Below are 23,293 nucleotides of genomic sequence, written 5' to 3'. Positions count from 1 at the left end.
TATGGCAGGCTGCCCTTTCCAGCTCCGTTTTAACCATGAAGTCTCAAATCACTTTAAAGAACCATGTGGACAATGCCCAGTGAATGCTCAAAAATCAGGAGCAAGGGCAGGAAATCCACCGATGAAAAAAGCAACATTTAGCGGCCTCTCTTTTCCATTCTGCTTATTGAATAACAATTTCTTTTTTGCAAAACAGCCTCTAAATGAAGTATGGATCTTGCAGTGCTAAACGTTGCATGCTTTAAACTGAACTACTATAGTAAGGCCAAACAGGACACAGATGACTAGCCTATGGACCCTTCAAACGATGGTGAACGCCAACTCCCATCAGCCCGTACCAACAGGACTAATGGACAGGGAGGGTGGAAGGTGTAGTCCAGTCCAGTAACATCTGGAAGGCCAAATGTTATACACCCCTGGAATAAAGCATCAGGCCTAGCAAGGGCCCCTACCAGAGCACACTTAGATGAAAAATCCAGAATTGAAATTGCTGGATCAGAGGATGATCAACTCACAGGTTGAATGAACAGATGCCAAAACTTGTCCAAAGTATAAAGAACACTGTTATAAGGCAAGTACATCATAATAACCTACCACAAAATACATAGTAGGTGCTAGAAGACAACACTCACATTTCATTTGTGACCCATTCTCAGGGTGCTACTACTCTAGGAATTTCTTGAAGATGTTTCACTTCAACTAGGCTTTGAGAAGTGCTTTAATAGCTAAAAGCTCACAGTGCAAGAGGTTATTCATGGACATCCCAAAAAGTTTGTTTGTTTGCCGTTATTTTACAAGAGAACAAACTTCTCTTTTGAGGAAAGGGACCACATTTGGATACTAAATCCAAACCACAAGCACAAAGTAATCAATGGACATTTTCTTCTAAGCTACAGGGTTCTGGAATGCACAAAGTAAAAACAAAATCTCCAAAATCCTCCCTACAAGGCAAAATAAATCTCAAAACTGGCGAAAAAGCCTCCAGTCAGCAGAGCATGGAGAGAAGTTTTAAACTAGTTGTTGAAAAGGGAGTCCTGAAAAAAATTATATATACATATATAAAGGAGTGGGGGGAGGGTCCTGAACTCATAGCTGAAGAAGAGGTTTTAGAGAGGGAAAGTGTGCTTATTTCTTTAAAAAGACACACAGACTATAGGTTGTCTCCAATCTCAGTCCTACTCAGAGTAGACCCATTGAAGTTAATAGACATGACGAGCTAAGGTTCATTAATTCAAATGGGTCTATAGTGAGTAATATTTAGCTGGATTCAACTCTTTAGACATAAATCATTCAGGGAAAATAAAAGTATTCTCAGTCGGGCTTGTGAAGATACTTTATGTTTAATACATCTGAAAAATGCATATACAAAGAACTTAGACATGGAAAAAAGCATCAGTTCAACACTAACAAGACTATAAGAATTAGAATTTGGGAAGACTGAGAAATATTAAGCCAGAGTATAGTTCTAGTAAGATCCCTATTAACACTGGAGTCAAAGACCCTCACATGGTGTGTTACACTAAGCAACAACCTGGGGAGGCAAGAGCTGCTGACACACAATGCAGTTTTAAGGTAATTCCTCTACTGGTCCCCAAGGTGCCGTATTGAACATCTTTCCCACCCATATTTTCTCCTGATGGAGGCATGTCTCCTTCCCCCTCTTCAAAGAGAATGCTAAACCGTTTTGCTGCATAGTCAGCTGATTAGCCTCAACCCTCCATTACAGCAGGCAAAGGCTATGTGAGTGGGTTTCAAAATCTCACTCCTGTGGCTGATCAGAAGCCTCTGCTTGCCGAGAGAGGCTGGTTGTTTAGCAAATCCAATGGACTGCACTAACTTTAAAAAGATGCAGTTCTCCCCTTTCAATTAAAGCCTAATAATGTCAAGTTTTGAAAACTAACTACAAAAGAATTAGTAATTGGCAAAGTTAGGTGGGGTTTGTGTAGATGTGTGTGTGCGTCACACACCCAAAAAAAGCTTTTGGCGTAATATATAAACAAAAGACTTGTTTACACATTTCATGTCTTAAAAGGACAAGATGGGAATTTCTGACCTGCTTGGAGAAAAGAAAGGGAAACAGGTCGAAGGCAACTTCAGAGGAGGTGGAGAATGAACTACACCCCTCTTCAATGGAGCACCAGTTTTGGGACATTCTCATTTCCAGAATACGTTCCAAGGACTGAAACCTGCTCACCCTAGACTGCAAGCTGGCCACAGAAGATCAAAGAATCCAAGCAGCGCCAGCCTAGCATGATGGGGAAAGGCTTGGAGGCCAGAGCCTAAAAGTTAGTCTGTTACAGAGAAAAATCACCACAAGCATGCCTGAATTTTAAAAACAAAAAAATTAAACAGTAAACAAAAAAACAAAAACCCTAGTACTGATCAGTGTTTGCTGAAATACAATATTATTATTTTTTTTAAAAAAAAAAATTCAACTAACTGAAGGGCACTGGAGGAAGAGCACTAACATTTGCATCTCACACAGGGAGCGAATGGGAAGAGGGTGCACGACATTTGTCATTATTGCAAAAACAAATGGGAAAATCTGAATCTTTAGTTTGATTTCAACATTGCTTTTAGTATGACATCAACACCAGCTTTGCAGAAGGGGGCCGTGAAGGGATGTTCATAGCAGCACACATCTGCGGCTCTTCTTCGGCTCCGGAGGCTCCAGGGCAGCCAATATCGCCTCGTCAAATACATTCTTTAGGCCTTTCTGAAAAGGGGCAAAGAGAAAGGGGCTGTCTCATTTTCTGGGTTATTAAAAGCAAACCGTGTTTTAAAAAGCCCACAAAGAAAAAGTTAAAGATGGAGTAGAGATGAAGATCCTGCAGTGAAGCAATATTCCTTTCCGAGTGTTTGAACCTTGTTTGTCAGTTTTTTAAAATGATAATAATAATACAGAGCACCCAACATTTAAGCCCATAAAACAGCCTGAGGACATTTTCAGCAAGTCTCAATATTTCAAGAAATGAAGTATATGTACTAAAGCAATTCCCATGGACTGTGTGTGTGTGCGTGTGTGTGTGTAATATTACAACTCACATGCTAATGACAATGCATTATCCCCTATATTGAAAAAGAAGTAATGATCCAAGGAAAGGGGGCGAGTGACACCCAGGTTAGATTAGCAAGCAAGCAAGAATGGAGAATCCTTTGGCACAAATCAGCCAAGCCGTGTGACGTACCATGTGTTACTGAAGCAGCAGAAGTAGACTTGGAAGCAAGGAATGGCAGTAGACTTCAATAATGGGGAAATGAACAGGTAGGTACTATAGTGTATAAATGTTAAACTGAAGCAAATGAATGCAGACAGGAATAATGCTTCATCAGGCATTTATACAAACAACTAATTTTAATTTTGAAATGTAAAGAACTACAATTGTATGTCTTTTCCTTCCTTCAGATAACAGAAGCCAAATGGTATGACTTTAGTTTTAAAGAAAGCTTTACATTTTACAGTTGCAAGTTTTGAGAATGAGTAAAAATAAGTGATACTGTGTCACTGAAAACAGAAGTTAAGACGTCTGTCAAGCAGTAGCAGGTACACCAAACTTCCTTCCCCTCCCACTTAGAGGACCAACAAATACTCCACTACAGCACAAACAGCCAAAGCAACAGCAAGCCCCACTGCACAGAGGAAAACCAGAAAATCCTTCACCATTTCAGCATCACTTGCAGGTCACTATGTCAGGTACAATCATCATGCAAATACAGTTAACAGAGCCACAAGAGAGAAAATGAATTGCACATCACTTCTCATTTGGATATAAAAACTCTTAACCAGGTTTTCACTTATTCCTCTCAAGTTTAACTTTTGAAATAGACCTTCAGTCCCTTAGCAACCTAACTTATAAAGCTATTAAAGATCCAGCAACCCAAGAAGCAAAAGGTTTAAGCGAGTCCAGTTCATGTTCCATAGCCATAACGAATTGTATAAGCAGTTTCCAATCCAAAAGCTAATACAGAGTTTGCTCTAAGACGTTAAGTAAAGACACAGCTTCTTTCAATCAGGATGGTTTTATTTGTTTTTCAACCAACTTTCTACAGCAGCAGGACAGAGGAAGCAGCAACAAGAAAGGAAAAAAAGAGGAAACTGTTTTAGAATATACAGCATTTCCGTTTGGGTTGAGTTTCCGGAGGCTCGAGGGCAGCTAGGATAGCCTCATCAAACACATTCTTCAGACCTCTCTATAAGACAGAGGGAAGGAGAAAAAATAGTAGCCAGGTTAGAGGATTAGAGAGAGACACAAACACACACACACTCACACAAGCAGATACAAAGAGCATTCAGGATAAAGGTGGTCAGCAAAGCAGATTTACTTTGTAACAAAGTAGATCTTTGAGGGAAAGAGAAAACAAGACAAGCACAGCAGAGGCTTAGCAAGAATGCTACCTGAATAGATGTTTTCATACCCTATGAGTGAAATATTGTAACATATCTCTTTCCAAAAGGAGCTTTGTAAGTTAAAAGGAAGAGCTGAAAAGTAGTTGTGTTAGTGAACACCTCAAAGTTGCATGTCCCTCTCAAAATGAAACAAAATCTACTCAGGAAGGCTCATTCCTGGCACTGCCACCACCACTGCCAAGAAAATCACAAGGTAGTTGCTCATCTAAGGGTACACCCTGCTCAGCTGCAGTCTCTCCCATTTCACATCCTGATGGCACTTGCTCTGGGTGGCCATCTGCTGCTGTCAAGTTCATTTCAGCAGCAACACCTACCTACACAGAGTATTATGAAGGGAGAGCACCACAGGCAATACTTTTGGCCAAATATAACCTCTAAGTTATTTCAAAACTTACTGATATTACAGCAAAGGATGGGTGAGGTTAGAACCCTCATAGGGTGGCATGTCCCAGGAATTCATTTGCTGCTCCCCAATTTCGAGTAGCAAAACACTCACCACCCACTTCCATGGTTTAATAGCATGCTCTGCCAACTGTAGAAGAACCAGATGTATGTAAATGTAGGCTCAAGTGCTGTTCACAAACAGTTGGGAGGACTGGCTATCAACAAATATTTCAGTAATTGTCAATGAATGGCAAAAATCAGTACTGTCTGGACCATGTTTAAAGTTAAGACAGCTCCACACCACCTCTCTGGAGTTGCCATAAAGTCCAGGGAAGCAAGGATTTTTGCAGCTCACGAACACTGGTTTCGGCATGAACACACACCAGCTTATAAAATGGTATGCTCCAGTTACTGTGTCAACAACAGCAATTATGGCCCCTGGGGTCACTAAGACAGGCAAAAGAAATCAGAAAAGGGAGCTCTAGACAACTGTGTGTTCTGAACACCAAGTGAACAAACGTTTCTGTCTACAACAGACACATCAATGCACAAACCAATGATCTGCAGCAACAGGATTTCTAATAAAAGAAACAGCAACTCTGTAACAGATTTGTCACTGTCACAAATTGAGAGATAAATATTTGCAACTGAAACTGAAGACACTGGACTCGCCTAAATCTACTGCGCTATACGCAACCAATAGCCCAGAGAGTGAAAGAAATAGGTCCTGCAAATATACATCTTACCAGCACAAACACCCCACCCCCCAAAAAAGACCATTTTTCATTTATCTGTCTACTTTAGATAAACAATCTTGTACTGAACAGAGGTTTCATGGGGAAAAAATGATGCAAGTGATTAAGTGATTTGACGTCATGGAATAGGCCTACAAGATCATCCAAGCATGTAGTAAGCTCAGCTGAATATCCTCTGGAGAGCCATAGAAGGGATTTCCTGCAACCAGGGACTGCATCCCAGTGCCTGCTGTAATCATTTGCCAGCTCCATTACACAAGTATCAGAGTACAATCTCAACCTTAACATGCTTGTTAACTTTGTTTTAGATATGTGACAGGCTAGCCTATGAAAAGCCATTTCACAAAAACAGGTGTTTTTTTAATTCACCATGTTTTCTATAAATTGTTGCCTAAAATGGGTTTAGGAACATTTAAAAGGCCAAAAGTGATATTATCATTTGAGACAACTGCGGGCTACAGCATACAGTGATGAGATTCCCTACTTTAGCTATCACCAATATGTAGCCCTCCAGATGTTTGGACTATAACTCCCACCAACTGAATGGGAGTTGTAGTCCAAAACAACTGGTGGGCACCAGATTGGCAAAGGTTGCCCTAACTTGGAAGAATTATGCAGAAAATTTTGGCTGGAATTTCTAGTTAGAATCTATGAAATCTCAGAAAGAAGGGCCTGTTGCAGCAATGGGTGAGAGCACCTGGTGGTCACAGCTAAAAACTACAGTGTGTTTCACCACTTGCGTATACCACCAAGTGATAATGAGAACTTAGGTAAAGCCCTAATGCTATCCACAGAATTATAAGCAGAAATATTTCCAGCCCTACGCTTGATGATATTACAGTTCCATGTCCAACTATGTGTTGGCTGGGATTTGGGAAAGGGATTTGTGGGAAGTCACAATTCCCTGAAAAAGCCTAATTTCTGAAAAGGTGTTGTAGTTTTGCTGCAGTGTAAGTAATATGCAGGAAAAAGTAACTCAAAACCTTAAGCCGTTTACTATTTGTGCAAGTTCATCATGATTCTCATGCATAAAATCAACTGATTAGGTATAATTACTATTGCAGTTCCGTAACACCACTAATGTTTCACCAACATACATGATTAAATTTAGCTGTGAAGTATGCAATCTCACATATCAGTTTATTTTTATTAATAGGTGTTCCCTATGCATCAAAGGCAGGTGAGAAACTCATCCAATTCTGTATGTGTTATATAGGACTGGTTTTGAATTGTCAATCATACTGGTCCACTTGTTTAAACTTGTTTAAATTAGTGTTCTTGCATTAGAATCACTCACACTATCACCTAGAACCCTTACATAATATCAGAACCCATGATGATGAGATACACAGCTTTGACTATAATTTAGCCATTTTTCACAACAACTATCCGTCCTGACAAAAATTGTGTTTATTCTATTATATGCTCAATGATAAACATGTGTAAGGAAAATAATTTGTTTACAGTAATAAATGCTCAAGAAAGTAATTGCAGAATACTTGATAAATTTTGAAGCTAGTTCTAGTATCTTCAGGTGAAAAAAAACATTTAAATTCTTCCCATGCAGCTAGAATGAACCATAAAGAACTCACTTCCCCAAAGAGCATGTTTAGCTATTCCACACTACTAAGAAAGAAATAGTGCAGAACACCATAAATGAGAAGCCTTACCTGTGTGAGTGCAGAGCATTCCACATATTTGACAGCCTTCAAGTCCCGTGCCAGCTTTTCAGCAGTCTCAGGAGTGATAGGCTTCTGCTTATTCTTGGCAAGTTTCTCAATTGTTGAAGGGTCATCTCTGAGATCAATTTGGGTCCCAACAAGCAAAAAGGGAGTCTTTGGACAATGGTGAGTGATTTCAGGTACCCACTGAAGAGAAGATAAAATGTGATGGCGATAATGCAAAGATCAGGATATCAAACAACACAGGACACTTTTTACAAAGCCTGACAAAAACTAGTTTGGGGGTCAAAGCATACTCACCTTTTCTTTCACATTTTCAAATGAAGATGGCGAGACCACTGAGAAACAGACCAGAAACACATCTGTCTGTGGATAGCTGAGGGGCCGTAATCTGTCATAATCTTCCTGTCCTATTAAAATTTAAAAAAATGACATCAGAAGCCTATCTTGAGGGGGAAGGCCTTATAAATGGGTGGTGTTCCCCCCCCCCAGATAACTATGCAGGCATATGGGGGGTGGGGCGGGGCGGGGAGAATACAGTGGTACCTCAGGTTACATGGTTACATACACTTCAGGTTACATACTCTGCTAACCCAGAAATAACGCTTCAGGTTAAGAACTTTGCTTCAGGATAAGAACAGAAATTGTGCCCTGGCGGCGCAGCGGCAGCAGGAGGTCCCATTAGCTAAAGTGGTGCTTCAGGTTAAGAACAGTTTCAGGTTAAGAACGGACCTCCAGAACGAATTAAGTTCTTAACCTGAGGTACCACTGTACTACTTCTTACACCCCAAACAACTTATCTTCCTTGCACCCAACTCTGCTCTCAAGATTATGGGCAGACAACAGAAAACTGAACATTTTCATCTAGTATATCAATGTATCAACCAGAAACCACATCAAGCAGCCACCTTGGTGGTGTAGAATGGTGGTGTAAAATCCCTAAGAAATTCAGCCTGAGATTTTCAGTTCCAGGTAGGAAGAATTATTTGATACCAATACCACAAGTGCCATGAGTCTGACTTACTCTGATGTCAGGCAGATAAGCAGCAGCAATTCACCACTTCATCCAGAGAAAAAGCAGCCTATTACTGCCATGCACATTGCAAATTGCCAAATCACCCTGTGAGAAGTAGACACTGCTCTCCACTGACCAGAATTTGGCAAGCAACAACTCCACTGGAACCATCCTTCCTCCCTGCTGATCTGCCACAGCGCTTACTCACATGCACTACACCATCTATGCATAAGTGCCCATCCCAGCCAGGCAAGAACTGGAAGCCTTAGTCACGCTCTGTGCTTAATTTCACAACCTAGAAATACTGTGAAACATCATGAAAGCTCTATGAATGGCAAAGTCTATCCTGCCTAAAGACAAGAAAGAATATAGTGCTGCCAAAGTAGCATTCCTGGATTGGAAACAGAAGTGTGCACACACAATCCTTAAGACAACATACTACATAACATAGTCACAATGTATGAACTATGCTATTTCATACACCTCAGATAAACTAATAAAATAAACTTTTCCCCATTCTCACAAACTATACTACATCCTCCCTTCTACTCTTCCTCTTTACTTCTTTCCCTTTACTGTCCTATTCATCTTCATTCTATTCCTTCTCTAGTCCCCCCAAGAGAAGTGCCTACCATATTAGTTCTCAATTCTAGCTGAAACAGCCACTATTACTAGAAGAGTAAGAGTCTCTCCACTATATTTTAAATACCTTTCACACCCTCACAAAATGGTCTGAGCTCAAAGACTGCCTAAGAGGCTACCGATGCAGGATAACAAGAGACTGAGCTTCACCACCTGGGGGCCAATTGGGAAACACTGCTTTGACCACATAATACAGTCATATCCTGCAATTCTGTGTATACTTGTGTATACTTGATGGTTGAGTGAAAACCTCACTTGGTATACTTGATGGTTGAGTGAAAAATCACTTGTGTATACTTGATGGCTGAAAGTTTTTTCAAAACTCGAAAGCCAGTCTTGAAAATTTAGGTAAGCATCTAGGAAACCTGCTTTCTCCATGGGTTTAATTTCAAAAGAGAGCTTACCTGCTGTATCAAAGAGGCCTAAGGTATATGGCTCTCCACCAATCATCACTGTTACAGCATAGTTATCAAACACCTGGGGAATAAGAGAAGAGGCAGAGTGAAAACATCACCTTCCAAACATGAGCCATACAGAGCCAGGTAAATCAACAGTCAAAACAAAAGCGTGACTTTCTGTTCATCACCTAATCAGATGGCTGAGTTCAATTATCACCACTAGACACAATAACATTGAAGTTGGCACACCTGCCAATAAAAAGAAACTTACAAAAAACTAATTATATTCTTCAAAATTTGCAGTTGCCACTGTTATGAAGTACAAACCATAAAGTAAGCAACACAGTAAAACTATAGTCGACTCTTGTCTACTGAAAATCAAATGAAAAAACTGATTGCAACAAGTAGCTAAAATAAATAGCACAATTGTTTCTTTTTTCTCTCTTTTTTAAAGCTGAACAAGCAGATTTGCCACTTTTATTAAGACTGGAATCTTTAAAAGGTTCAAGTTATAGACAGTTTATGTTAATATTTACATCTTAACACAGGCAGCACATTGGTCAACTAGTGAAAAATGGGTTCAGGGCTCTGATTATGGTGTAGCAGAATCGTCAAAGCTGAACATTTTACCTACTACACTACATGCATGTGCGAGCAAACATTCACAGAACACAATCCTTTCCAACAGAACATCTTAACTACAAGCTTTCCATGCTTAGCAAACCATACAATAATGCTTTGTATCATCATGCCATTGTTTCTTGGTCTCACTGCTGAAGCAGTACAGCAGCAGCCTCTCTCAGATGCTAATTGAAATAAAGAATTGTAATTTCAATGATATTCAGTATGAAGTAGGGTGTATGTGTAGTCCATTCTGCAGACCCTAACTTGCAACAGAATTTCCTTCATCAAATGAGATAAGTGAGGATCTTCAGATTATGGCTTTGTCTTGGCAACTCACTTTTATGTTTTATTTAGCTATATAGATACATGCTTGCTAAATGGAAACCAATTTGGTGGCAGAAGGGGGAATGCCCTATTGATCTAAATATAAACCTTTAGTTAGGCAGCAGTCCACAGTAACTTACAAGGGGTCTATGCTCTTATCTAAACTAGAGGAATTTGTCTTACACCAGAAAGCCCTGGTTTGCTTTATCATCCTATTATGAGGTTCAAGATGTGATAGCCTGAAGGGAAGATCAAAGTAACTCCAAAAGAAGACAGCTCAAAGCATAGCTGCTCACATCTTTAAGATTTGATATGGTAAGTGAGGACAAAAAAACACAATACAAGGATTTACTGTAGATCCATTAACTGCTAAGGTGTAGGGGTTAGAGATGTGAAGGTATGGAAGACAACTGGGGAAAAAATAATCTGCCAAAGTCTTTAGGCTTTCCAATGGAAAATTAGAGACATAGGGGGGGGGGGAACACACACACACACACACACACACACACACACAAACCTCCTCTGAACTAATGTCTTTTTCAGAATGAAGGAAATACTTTTAAGCCTTAAGGTTTAAGGCAAGGTTTTAAAATACTATTTTATCTTTACACTATCAAAATGCTTTCCAATAATTATGTAATCATTCTTTAAGGTAAGTGATAAGTAATTCCAGTTCTAGCATACTGTCAACATAGAGATCTCTCAAATTCCCTGATTCTCCATCAAGTGAAAACATCGTCTATGTTTACAAATACCGAGATTAAGAAATAAGAGAGTAGTTTAGAGTAGAAAGGCTTGTTTCAATCTGTTGAAACCTTCAGTTTCTGAAATTTATTTAAGTAAAATAATAATTAAGAATTGAATTTCAGTGTCATTCAGACACTGTTACTGAATAAATAAAAACTTGTGACACTAGTATTTATAGCAGGCATGGCCAAACTTGGCCCTCCAGATGGTTTGGGACTACAACTCCCATCATCCCTAGCTAACAGGACCAGTGGTGAGGAATGATGGGAACTGTAGTCCCTAATCATCTAGAGGGCCAAGTTTGGCCATGCCTGATTTATAGGTAAACATTTTTTTTAAGTGGCATGTGGCTTTCATGTGGTTAATTTTGACCACAATTACTACTACACTTACTTTGTGCTGTGATTAGAAATTTATAACTGTATTACTTAGTAATTTAACTCAACATTCAAGCTGATCATTTTTTTCTGAAACTAAAAAAGCAAAACTCAGCACATCCATATTTAATTATCACCAATACTATGACCTGTTAAGTTGGAGTCAGTCTCTAGTTCTGCTTTTTCTGTTGCAAATAAATTGGAATCTCTCTGAAAGAGGGATTATAGCTTATGAGTATGCTTATCCCACTGCCTCCTCTGGTGTTGCAGATTTTCTATCCCCCCACCCCCATCAGCTTGCTACTCAAATACTGAATACATTTGTAACTACTGTTTGAATAAAACTAAGGCTTCTGTCATTTAAAGAGTCACAAAAGCACCTGTTACCAAACAGTACAATTTATGTGCTATATAATTTTTATGGTCTTTAAAGTCTGATTAAGTACTACATACATTTCAAATTTTATTTTAAACAATCCAGAACTTTTACACCTGTACAAATGGATAGTTGACAGAGCAAACTAGAGACTTACATATTTACTTATATGAACTGAAAAACAATGGCCTCAACAAAGGAGTCTGCAAATTACTATATCTACATGCTAGGAGAAATACTGATCCTTCACACAGAATATGGATTCAGAAACATGGTAAAACATACAAAAATACAATGCCACAGCCACATCATGTATACACAATATCCCTAAAAGCGAAAAAACATAAAATATAGGAATCAACCAATGATATACACGTACCAATATGTAATCTAACTGACAGGGTTATGATTCCCTATTCCCCACGTTGCACAGAAAAGAAAAATATGGAAATGTTACTCTTTACTCACCGTTGGTACATATTCAGAGGGGAATTTATTTGTTGTGTAAGAAATTAGAAGACATGTTTTACCAACAGCACCATCACCCACAACTACACACTTAATCGTCTGCATAGCTGAAGTCTGCTACTTTATCAGGTCCAAGATTAATCTAGAAAGAACAAAAGAAAACAATTGCATATTTTTATAATTTTGTACAATGGGAAATATTTTTTCATCACTATTACAGCTTCTGTATTAGCACCCCAATAACTTTAGTCAAACAGGTCTATGACAGTTGAAGCAACTAAAAAGTTGAAACAAAAAATTCAGAGGCAAGAGACTTTCAAGAGGAATCTATTTTCCTTTTCAACATCTGCTAAGGAACCACAATTGATTACAGGATAATTCCAAGTTAGGCTCTAGTTTTATTTGCTCATCACTTGGAAACCCAGTAAACCTTCATGGAAACTCAACGGGCCTACATGGTGGAGAAAACATTGCTAAAAGTTACTGACACATTATTTAAAAGGTATTCACACATTAATGCTCCCCTGCTTTCAAATAAGGTTAGGAACAATAAAGAAGTATTTATGCATGATTTATGTGCAATTTACATGATTTTGTCTATGAAGAAATGATGTGATATATACATGCATCTCAACACACTTCAATTTCTATCTAATCTGAGTTTCAAAGTTAATAGCAAGCTTTAAATGTCTTGCTCTTGCCAAGCTAGGGACCTCCAGCCTACATATCCGGTACCACAGCTGGAATCTGCCTTCTAACCACAAGCCCTTTCCTTCCTGTTTTGCAAATAGACACCAAGAAGTAACAATGACATCCTAGCCAACCAAACACACACACTAAACAATTGATATTTTAATTTCAGAAACAATTTCTACTACATAGGAAAAATACTACCTTTCACACCACACCTTTTGGCCTGTTTGAGATCAGTAACATTAATATGAACCCTTCAAAATATGGCTTGACGTGGCATCTAATTCCACCCTTTGGTGCTCTAAATCAGTTTCCAGTTATTAAAGGAAATACAAATCAGATGCAGCTCTTTTTGCTATTACTGTGGTGAGAGGTTAATGCGCTTTTTTGAAGATGAAACATTTCAGCAAGTTACATATGCATACATATGTATGCTGCCCACTTCCTTTAAAAAGCCCCATTTAGTACAGCTACCTTAGGGTTGCCATGTGTCCAGAATTTCCCAGAATACTGCAGTTGGAAGCAGTGTCTGAGTAGAAATCGCAAAAAAGTGTATTGGAAAATCCAGACGTATGGCAACCCATGTTGGCAGTGTTGTTGTTTTTGCAACTTTCCTTAAAAAAAATAGCTCAAAGACCTTTCTGTCCAGATTTTCACTGTTTGAAACGATAAGCTAGCTACAAAGGTACCTTGGTTTAAGAACAGCTTAGTTTATGAACAACTTGGATTAAGAAAGCTGCAAACGCGGAAGTAGGTGTTTTGGTTTGTGAACTTTGCCTTGGAGTAAGAACATGTTTCACTTCCTGTTGAGTGTGTTCCATTTGTAAATTGAGTCCCCCGCTGCTATGGGAAAGCACACCTTGATTTAAGAATGCTTTGGTTTAAGAATGGACTTCTGAAACAGATTAAGTTCGTAAACCAAGGTACCACTGTATTTCCTTCATATAGATATATTGTTCTTACTTCTAACAGCATAGATACACACTGAACGATGAGGTCACAGCTCCCTCCTACTGATGGGTGTATTCTCCTTTGAGTCACTGTACTTTGCCTTGTTCCTTTCCTCTGTGTGCTTTACTATCTCTTTTGCAGAGACACACCAACACGGAAGTAGGACTGGAAAAGTACTGAGGAATACTGGATAAGGTGGGAGGGCATACATCTAGCTTGCCTTCAGCTGTTAAGAAGCATTATTTAGAAAGCTTTGCTAACACTTGTTAACACCCTCTCATCAAAGCATACCTCACTCAGTAGAGTCTTATGCTGATGCTCAGCTATGGCAGCACAACTACTTAACAGGGCCTTCTGATGCACGCCCACCTACTGTGAACACAAGCCACACCTTACTGTGAGATGTAATCTCAGTAGAGCTTTCTTGACTTTCCTTCCCTCACAAGTGTCACATTTTACCTAGTTCACAAAGTGTTCCTACAAAAGTTAACCAACAGGAATATTACCCATTCTTAGACTTCACCATACCAGCCACCAAAGGAAGATAGGTAGCTCTTCTAATCTTACATATACTATCCTTCACATCAGAAGAGCAAACTAAAAGGAACATTCATTGATCATTTTCAGTGTGGCCTGGTTCAAACAATTATGCAGCTATGACTGATTTAGATGAAGTTTCCATTTTGTAAACCAAAGTGTAGACTGACAATCTGCCATAAGTGGTCAAACACATGTACAACCTTTATACTAACCTATACGAGTACAGTAAATATGAAGCTTTACTAACAGTCCACATCCACAACTGCCGTGGCCTGAAAATACGTATTTTGCTCTGGAGAGAGCCCATGATCAAGCAAGACTCTCCAGTATTCTTCGATGCTTGGAGAAACATGAAGGTCTGACTTCAGCAGCACTGGGAAATGGTAAGGGCTGTCCGTGACCTGTTCTGAGCCTGAGACACAAGACTACTTGCTGCTTTCTGAAGTTTAATGGAATGGGGACATGGCTCCATTCCTCTCCTCAGCTGTGGCAAACAACAACGCTCAACATAATGTTAGAAGACCCTGCCCCTTAGCTGGCCAAATAAGCGAAGATTTGTTGGCTCTGATAACAGTGTCCTATTTAGAGAGGATAACTCTGAATTAGTAAGTTTCAGTTTGCCTCTTTTCATAGAACTGTACAATTGGAAGGGACCCTGAGGGTCATCTAGTCCAAATATGAGCTCACATAGATAGGCTCAGTGGATTATTTTTGTGAACCAGAGATGAAATCTGAACACCAGTAATAAATTCTTTTTCTGAGTGGGGCTAGTGTTAGAGCCAACAAGCCAACAATACACAGATGACAAACACTGTGCCATATTTATAATGCTTTGATGCCCAAAGGTAGATTTTTCTCTAATCTCATTACATGTAAAAGCATGAGAAAAATATTTTAGAAAGTATGGAGTGAATTTCTAGAGATTAACACTAGGTATATATTAGTTTCAACTGTTGTTGTAAACCTGAAAGCACTGGATGATATTTTTAAAAGAAAACAAAAAATACAATCCTGACTTCTTCTTTTTTTAGTATTCACCCTGGTATTTGCTTTCCTAATTTTGAGGTGAAATGAAAAACAAGTTCCCACACACATCATCACCCTGTTCAGATTACATATTCCAAATAGCAGAACACACACACTGGAAACAAGGAGATGAAGAGCACTGAGCAGATACTTTGCTTCACAGAAGCTCCTAGCAATAGAGTCAACAGACCCCTGGATGACTGATCAAAAGAATTACTGGTGCCCTGAAAACTAAGAATCTACCTGAATTCCACACAAATAATAACCAGCTGCACTCTTCCTAAACTCACTATGCTAATTTCCTTTGACACACACTGACAGAAAAAAGAGCATTGTTATAGCTTGGTTTAAAGCAGTTCTTCATAAACATTTCTAAGCTAAGACTACCTCATCAGTAGTTAACACTGAACAAATTTTACATTTTTAATTTTTCATCTTTAAATATATTTGAGTAGAATTTAAGCATGACAGAGGCAGGGGAAAGCAAGCCCTTGACTTAAAGGAACCACATAACAGTAAGAGAGTCAGTGTGGTGTAGTTTAGAGCAGGCACCCCCAACCTGCGGCCCTCAAGATGTTTTGGCCTACAACTCCCATGATCCCTAGGTAACAGGACCAGTGGTCAGGGATTATGGGAATTGTAGTCCAAAACATCTGGAGGGCTGAAGGTTGGGGATGCCTGGTTTAGAGTGTAAAAATAGAACCTGGGAGAGCAGGGTTCAAATCCCCACTCAGTTATGAAGCTCACTAGGTGACCTTGAGTCAGTCACTGCCTCTCAGCCAACCTACCTCAACAGATTTGTTGTGAAGAGGGGCAGAACAATGGACACCACCATGAGCTCCTTGGAGAAAGGGTGAGCTATAAATGCAACAAATAAATAATAAACAGATAGCAGTCAGTCTAGCAAAAAAATAAAAATAAAAATGGGGGGAGACCCCAAAATGAAAATAGCTATTCACTGTGTGACCCACACAGGAACATGTCAGTATTCACACATGGGTCATGACTCACAAGTGTGAGAAACCCTGACTTAAAATGACAAAATATGAAGTATAGTTAAGATCTTTAAAGCAGGCAAGTATGATACTAACAGTCCAATATAACAGGTTGATTTAGGAATGTCTCATTGAGCCCTTGGCCCAAGACAGCAATCCTGAACACAATTACTTGGATCCAGGTTCCATTAAAATAAAAGACCTCAACAACATGCTAAATACTTTAGGCGTACAACAGAATGCATTGCTTTGATAAGATATGAATTAAAAATCCACATATGCATAATGGACTACATGACTTTTAACCTTTCTTTAAAAAATGATTGATGAATGTAACACCCATGGGCACCACAGTGTTCTCAGACACATCACTGATGCTTGCCAAGACCCTCTGCCCATCTCTATTTTATGGTATTTTTAAAAAATGAGGGGTTTTTTTAAGCTTTGGGGTTGTAATTTGGGGAGGGTGCCTGTCCTTCGTATGCATAGTGAGTCTTTTTCTTTTGTCTGTGTTTTATTGGTATGTGGGAGTGTACATTCTCTGCCTGCTGAAGGCGGAGTCTGAGCACTGCCAGTTTTCTTCTCTGAAAATTGTATCCTGTGGTGCCCACAACAGTTTCTTAGATTTCCAAATACTCCCAGGACCCAGAAAGGTTGGGAAACCTGAAAACAATTCCATGGAAAAACCAATATCAAGTAGAACTCTTGCAAATACAATTTCGAAAGATTCATGTCAATCACACACACAAAAAAAAATAATACACACACAGCATCCTCTAATAGAAACTTCAAGTTTATGCAATGGAGGTAACAAGCAATAAGAAAAGGAAACTGTTAGATTAACAAGCACTAAAAAAAAGAAAAGAATAGCTTGCTGATTGCTTTGGTAAGCAAACAAGTAAACAACAATTTTTGCAGACACAATTCAACTAGGCTAAAGTGTTGCAATAGTTAAAGCAGTACAGTATATAATTTGTCCCATCTTTCTAGAAACATTGTCCTCTAAAACCAATTGTATTGTAAAGAGGCGCTATTCTCTCTGTAAACTGAGATTTGCCCACACACTCCCTAGGTGGCTACTAACCCACAGTAAAGTCCTCCAAATGCCCTACAGTAATCAATGAGAATTATTCTGGGTGAACATGGCTGACATTTTTCTAACACCATCTATCATCTGTCTGCATATATACACAAGAAATATCTGGGTTAACTTCTCTGGACACATACATTAGGGGATTTCATTTATAGCTAACAGACAGTACATAGCTTCAAGGTCAGATTAAGTGCATCAATTCCTAGCCAAAGAAGACTACAAACAGAGAGCCACTACAGAAAGTACCACGTTACCATTTGATTTTTTTCTTATCATAAAGAAAGCTTCATAGGGAGCTTTCTACACCAAAAAGTACTATTGCATGATTCAGTCTACACTGGATGCTAGTCAACATGTATCAATATCTAATTATTAGCACATGCACAAGCACACTATGAGAAAAGACAAGTTTGCAGCCATATGCAGAGAGTTTAATTACAAAGTAAAATGGCTTTTATGGCTGTCCTTTTAGTGTCCATGCTTGGAATAACTAACTGATCCTCATATTGCATACATCTCATTGCACACATACAGGCTCAAACAACCTAAGGAGTTTCCATCACAAGATTTCTGTGAACATTGTTCCAGTACAATATTTGTTAACAGAAAGCATGCTTCTGGTGGTCTCAATGCCTACTTTAACACAAAGCAGTAAGACTGATAGTAAGGGCTGTAGCTCAGTGGCAGAACATCTGCCTTCCATACAGTAGGTCCAAGGTTCAATTCCTGCCACCTCCAGGGCTGGAAAAGATCCCTGTAAGAAACCCTGGCAGGCCACTCACTGCCAGTTAAGTGATGGCAGTACAAAGCCAGCTGGACTAATGGTCTGACTCAGTATAAGGCAGCTTCTTATGTTCTTATAAGCCAATGTTCTAGACATCAAGTATTAGCTAGTGAAAGGAATTACCACCCCACTTTGCAATGAAACCAACAAAACAAATCTGCATTTACAAGGCCTCAAATTAATTGTGCATAAGGCTCAATTATTTCTGGCAGCCTCATACACAGATGTGTAGGTGACTACTAGGCAATACAGTCATACCTTGGGTTGCGCTCACTGCGGGTTGTGCGTTTTCAGGATACAAACGAACCAAACCCGGAAGTACCGGAACGAGTTACTTCCGGGTTTTGGCACCCGCACAGAAACACTACATTGCGCTTTGCAAATGTGCAGAAGCACCGAATTGCATCACACACATGCACAGACGCAGCAGCATGGGTTGTGAACGCTGTGGGTTGTGAACATGCCTCCCGCACGGATCGCGTTCGCAACCCGAGCGTCCACTGTAGTCTGAAGATCTCAAAACCTTGCTATATTTGAATGCACTTTCTATAAACACCAACTTCATTTTGGTACCTTTTGAGAAAACATGTATCAAACTGTGTGTGTAAATTAAGATGAATTTTATTGTATTGTGAAAGTAAACTGTTTTTTTGTTTTCCCCTTTAATAAACTTGCAAGCAAAAAAAAAAAAAAACCCACATCAAAATCTCATTCCACTTAACACCATCTTTGAGCATGATATTAGCTTCACCCCACTGGCCAATTCTTTCCTACACTCCAGGGACCCCAATCTGGACAGATAATAATAAAATCTGAGAATTTATAGTGTGTTCAAAGTCCTTCAAATAATCCTTACAACCATTCTCTAAAGCAAGGGTGTGCAAACTGAAGCCTTCCAGAGGTTGCTGGACTACAACTCCCATCAGTCCAGCCAACATGGCACATTGTCAGGGATGAAGAGAGTTGAAGTCCAACAACATATAGGTCAGAAGTTGATCACAGCTGCTTTAAGGCAGCTGTATTATCCCCATGTTGCATATTTGGGGGCAGGCGAAAGAAGAGGACTGATGCTAGGAGAGAGTACCCTTCCTAAGGCCCACTTGTGCAGAGCTGAAATGTGAATCAGGGTTCTCTCAAATGATAGCTCTCTGCCATTCTGCAACACCAGCTGTACGTAGAACAGTGGACTGACTCAGTACAAGGCAGCTCCATATGCCAATTGTTTGCAACATGCAATTTATTCTGTGTAAGTACTGTAATATATTCTGTTTTGTGTGGTAAATTTTAAGATTTGTTTAAAAAATGTGAACACCCAGGCACAGTGAAGTTATAGATTCAAGGGGAGCATTAAGTACCTCAATTCTGCTCTTGTTATTGTCATGAAACAACAGCCTCATAAATAAGTTACTAAAGTTTCTAGCCTTACTTAAGCTTGCCTACTAAGTAGGCTAGTGGGCTGTGTTTCTCCTCAGCCAGCATAAAAATGTAAGCTAATGGCCCTTCTAGCAGGCTATAAAATTAAAAATGCCTGCTTAGTTTCCATGCTGCCCACAAACAAGGAGGCTTCCCCTTCTTCATGGCCAACATGAAAATGAAAGAGACTGGCAGGGGCAGCAATGGAACTATTTGACCGTCCTCTCCCCACTTATTCACCCAGATGCATGGGATCCCTTCCTGTCTAAAGTCAGAGGATCTTCTTAACGCAAGGCAGTGATATAGTACCACTAAAGATCAGCAATCTGTCTCCTTGATCTTTCATAAACATGGATAGCAATGTATCTCTGACTGGGAGGATGAGACAGAAAGGGTGGCTTGTCTATGTGTCACCTAGCAAGTTCCAGTCTCCTAGCCACTGAATTACTGGTATTTTAATTCACATACTGCAGATGGCAGGACAGAGAATACCAATAAAGATGTTCAAGGTACTCAGTATACATTAACTTACAGCAACCCTGACAACAATCTTATGAAATAGGCCAGAAGAATTAGCATCCTCTTCCAAATATCACAGATGGGGAAAGTCTTAGGTTGGAGCAGCTTCATCTAAGGCCAATCAAGCCTCATCATTGCCCATACTTGCGAGTTGTAGTTCAGAAACATCTGGAGGGTCAAAGGTTCCCCATGCCTTATCTAAGCCCACCTATGGAGCTTCTGGCAGCAGAGTACAAGGAAGAGAAGAGAAAAACTTCCTGAATAGTAACCAAACCTCTCTACTGATTCACCAGCTTCGGAGTGGGGGTGGGGTGGGTAGGGAGTGATTATGGTTTCCATACTGCAGAGAAGGGAAATAAATTACACCAGTTTTGGGTTCAGACTACGTTTGCTGCATATAGCTCACAATGAAATCAACAGGACTTGAGGCAAATCATGACTAACTTGTCCCATGGATTTCAATGCAACTACTCAAAACTGCATGCAATCCATAGCATTTAGAAGTCACAGTACTTTACACATAAACTGGCTGCAATCCTAATTAAGAGATCAGCATTATTATCATCCCCCGTTTTAGCTAAGCCTAAATACAGAATAACAATATGTTTTCCCCCAATCCTCCATTTTCCTCTCCGTGTTGTCTCCCTCCTTTCTGTTTCCTAGATTCTCAGTGACAACAACCTGTCTACAAAACTCAATTTCCCCTTTCAACGTATCTCCTTCTGTACTGCAATATAGGGACCTGTCACCCTTTGCAAGCCCCTCAGAAGAAGGGACCTCTTCCACAGGGACCCCCTTCCCTGCCATCTCTCTCTTGCCAGTGTCCTACATTACAGACCTGTCAGAGGCAGGGGCCTACTATTCTATCCTCTGTAATCCCTTCTGGAGCAGAAGGGTTCACTCTCTGTAAACCCCCTGAGGGCAAGAGAGAAAGGCAGGGGCATGCCAACAGAGATCCCCTTTCCTCCTCCAGCCTCTCTGCTCCACTGGAAGCAGGGGCCTGTTCACTCCTCCTAAATCCCTCCCAGGAGTAAGGAACCTGTCCTCCCATCTGCTCCGTAAGCCCCTCACAAGATTCTGGGGGGCAGTGTCATATTCAACGGAATTCCCCCCCTTTCCTCTCCTCCTCCTCCTCCTGCCTCCTTCTTGCCAGTTTCCTGCATTAAGAGGGCTTGTCATTGGGGGAGGGTACTGCTCCAAGCGGGGAACAAGATCCTCCCACCCTACCCTCTATACTGGTGGGCCAGAGACCGGTCTCTTCTGCCTTTTTCAGACCCAGGACACACTTTTGACCCAAACATGCATTTTGAGACCGATTTATTTTCACTATACACATCAACATTTGGGTGGCGGCCCCCCTTAGATCCAGCCACGAATGGTCTCCAGGTGGTGGGTTGGGGGTCTGATCCGGTAGGAGCACTGCCCGCCACTCAAACATATATATGGCAAAATGTTTATACAGTGTATGTATGTATATATATATATATATATATATATATGAAATAAAATAAAGGGCTCCCCAAATGCACGCTTTAACCCAAACGTGCATTTGGGGGAGCCCTTTCTTTCTTGTGGGTCTGAAGCAGACTGAAAAGGCCTGCTCCATATAGGCCTGGATGGGGGGAGAGAGACCTGTCCCCGGGAGGCCCTTTCCCCGTTCTAGCTCTTCCCCTTCCTCTGCATTGACGAGGGCCCCGTCCACGCCCAGCTGGGGGGGGGAGAGAGATTGCGGCGGGGATATACACGGAGGGATGTGGGGGGACGGGACGGAGACAGGAAGAAAGCAAAAGAGACCGAGGGGGGAATGAGGGGAGACTGAGGGGGAAGCCAGCCGGCAGATAAGAGAAACCGGCGGAAAGGTGACCCAGTGTCCGCCCTCAGGATGGTGCTGGTGGGGAGAAGAGAAACTGTCTCCTCATAAACGGGGGGCGCGGATAAAGACCCTAACGGACGCGCCCCCGCCCCGCAAGTAGCCCCCTGCCCCTCCCCCGCTTTCTTCCTTTCTTCTTCCTCCTCCTCACGGAGCTTCCGGTCGCCCCTCCCCCACCATGCTCGGGAAACCGTTTCCCCTCCCCCCGTCAATCAAGCGGAAAAGGAAAAAGAAAAAAAAAACAGGGCGACAGCGGCGGCGTCTCCCCCCATCGCGCCGCCTCCACCCCACCGCCAAGAAGAAAACGCCCCCCCCTCCACCCGCGACCCCTCTCCGTACACACCCGGGCCCGTCCGCCTTCGCCTCGGCGGCACCAGCCTTACCTCACGCAGGGCGCTCTAGCTCTCCTCCGCCGGGCGTTGGCAGCTCGCTGCGGGGTCTCCTCGCCTGGGCAGCAAGGGCAGGAGGGGGAGGAGGGCCGGGGCGTGCGCGCTGACGTCACCGCGCTCCGCAGGAGGCGGGGCTCCAGGAACGGAACAGAGGCTTCGTCGTTTCGGGTGGGAGGAGGGAGCGGATGAGCGGAGCAGCCTCTCGCTATTGGTACTCCCCTCCACTCCCCTGCCTATTTCTATTTATTTATTGCGTTGATAGGGCATTCCTTTTCCCCCAAGGGGGTGTACGCGGTTCTCTCCCCCACTCAATTAAATACCCCACACACACAACAACCCTGTGAGGTCGGCTGAGACCGACTCCAAAGTCACACCCGGTGAGAGCCTTCATGGCTGAAGGGGTGGGATCTGAACTCTGCTCTTCTCTCCCAGGTCCCAGTCCTGGGAACTGCAACCATCGAATCCATGTTTATTACGGTCAAATACCGTAGTTTAGCTTGCCTGTTTAAATCTGCAGCAAGCCGAGTCCTGGCTATGATTAATTTTGGCCTTGAACTTAGGAAGTAGGCAGATCTAGACAGTTTGACCATGACTCTCAGGATTTAGCCTCCTCAGCTTCTCTGGCAGAAGAAGTCTGAGCGAATGGTATTTATCATTACAAAATTAAAAAATTATTACTATATTTATTCATACCCTGCCTTTTCCCTGTTACGGACTAAAGGTGGCTTACAGATAAAGTTAAGAAGAGCTAGAAATATAGCAGGGGAAATCACTGAAAATAAACATTGATAGAATTAAAACTCTCTATATATTATCTATT

The 23,293-nt window shown here is 41.1% G+C and overlaps 1 protein-coding gene across 3 annotated transcripts; it reads right to left on the bottom strand.

The window, feature by feature from the left end:
* Window positions 1-1,321: 1,321 nt before the first annotated feature.
* CDC42 (cell division cycle 42) lies at window positions 1,322-22,592 on the bottom strand. 3 transcript variants are annotated; one of them, XM_033156449.1, is made up of 6 exons: window positions 22,468-22,592; window positions 12,201-12,342; window positions 9,291-9,363; window positions 7,530-7,639; window positions 7,218-7,415; window positions 1,322-2,716 (listed from the first exon to the last, which is right to left on the bottom strand). In XM_033156449.1, exons 2-6 carry the CDS (start codon window positions 12,303-12,305, stop codon window positions 2,627-2,629), a joined length of 576 nt encoding a protein of 191 aa, XP_033012340.1. In that variant the 5' UTR covers window positions 12,306-12,342; window positions 22,468-22,592; the 3' UTR covers window positions 1,322-2,626. The 3 variants fall into 3 exon arrangements, with proteins under 3 accessions (XP_033012340.1, XP_033012341.1, XP_033012342.1); XM_033156450.1 differs by having other exon boundaries at window positions 22,428-22,505; XM_033156451.1 differs by lacking the exon at window positions 1,322-2,716 and adding an exon at window positions 4,005-4,191.
* Window positions 22,593-23,293: the final 701 nt, after the last annotated feature.

Source organism: Lacerta agilis, chromosome 8 (assembly GCF_009819535.1).
Source record: "Lacerta agilis isolate rLacAgi1 chromosome 8, rLacAgi1.pri, whole genome shotgun sequence".
Classification (NCBI taxonomy): Eukaryota; Metazoa; Chordata; class Lepidosauria; order Squamata; family Lacertidae; genus Lacerta; species Lacerta agilis.
Note: the sequence above shows the minus strand (reverse complement) of the source record. Positions and strands in the feature narration are given on the sequence as shown.

Bases quoted from the DNA above. Each gene is read 5' to 3' on its own strand.
- CDC42 (XM_033156449.1), bottom strand. From the start codon at position 12,305: ATGCAGACGATTAAGTGTGTAGTTGTGGGTGATGGTGCTGTTGGTAAA. The intron at 9,364-12,200 runs GTGAGTAAAGAG...CTTATTCCCCAG, and splicing joins CCTCTGAATATGTACCAACG to GTGTTTGATAACTATGCTGT. The intron at 7,640-9,290 runs GTAAGCTCTCTT...AAATTTTAATAG, and splicing joins AGGCCTCTTTGATACAGCAG to GACAGGAAGATTATGACAGA.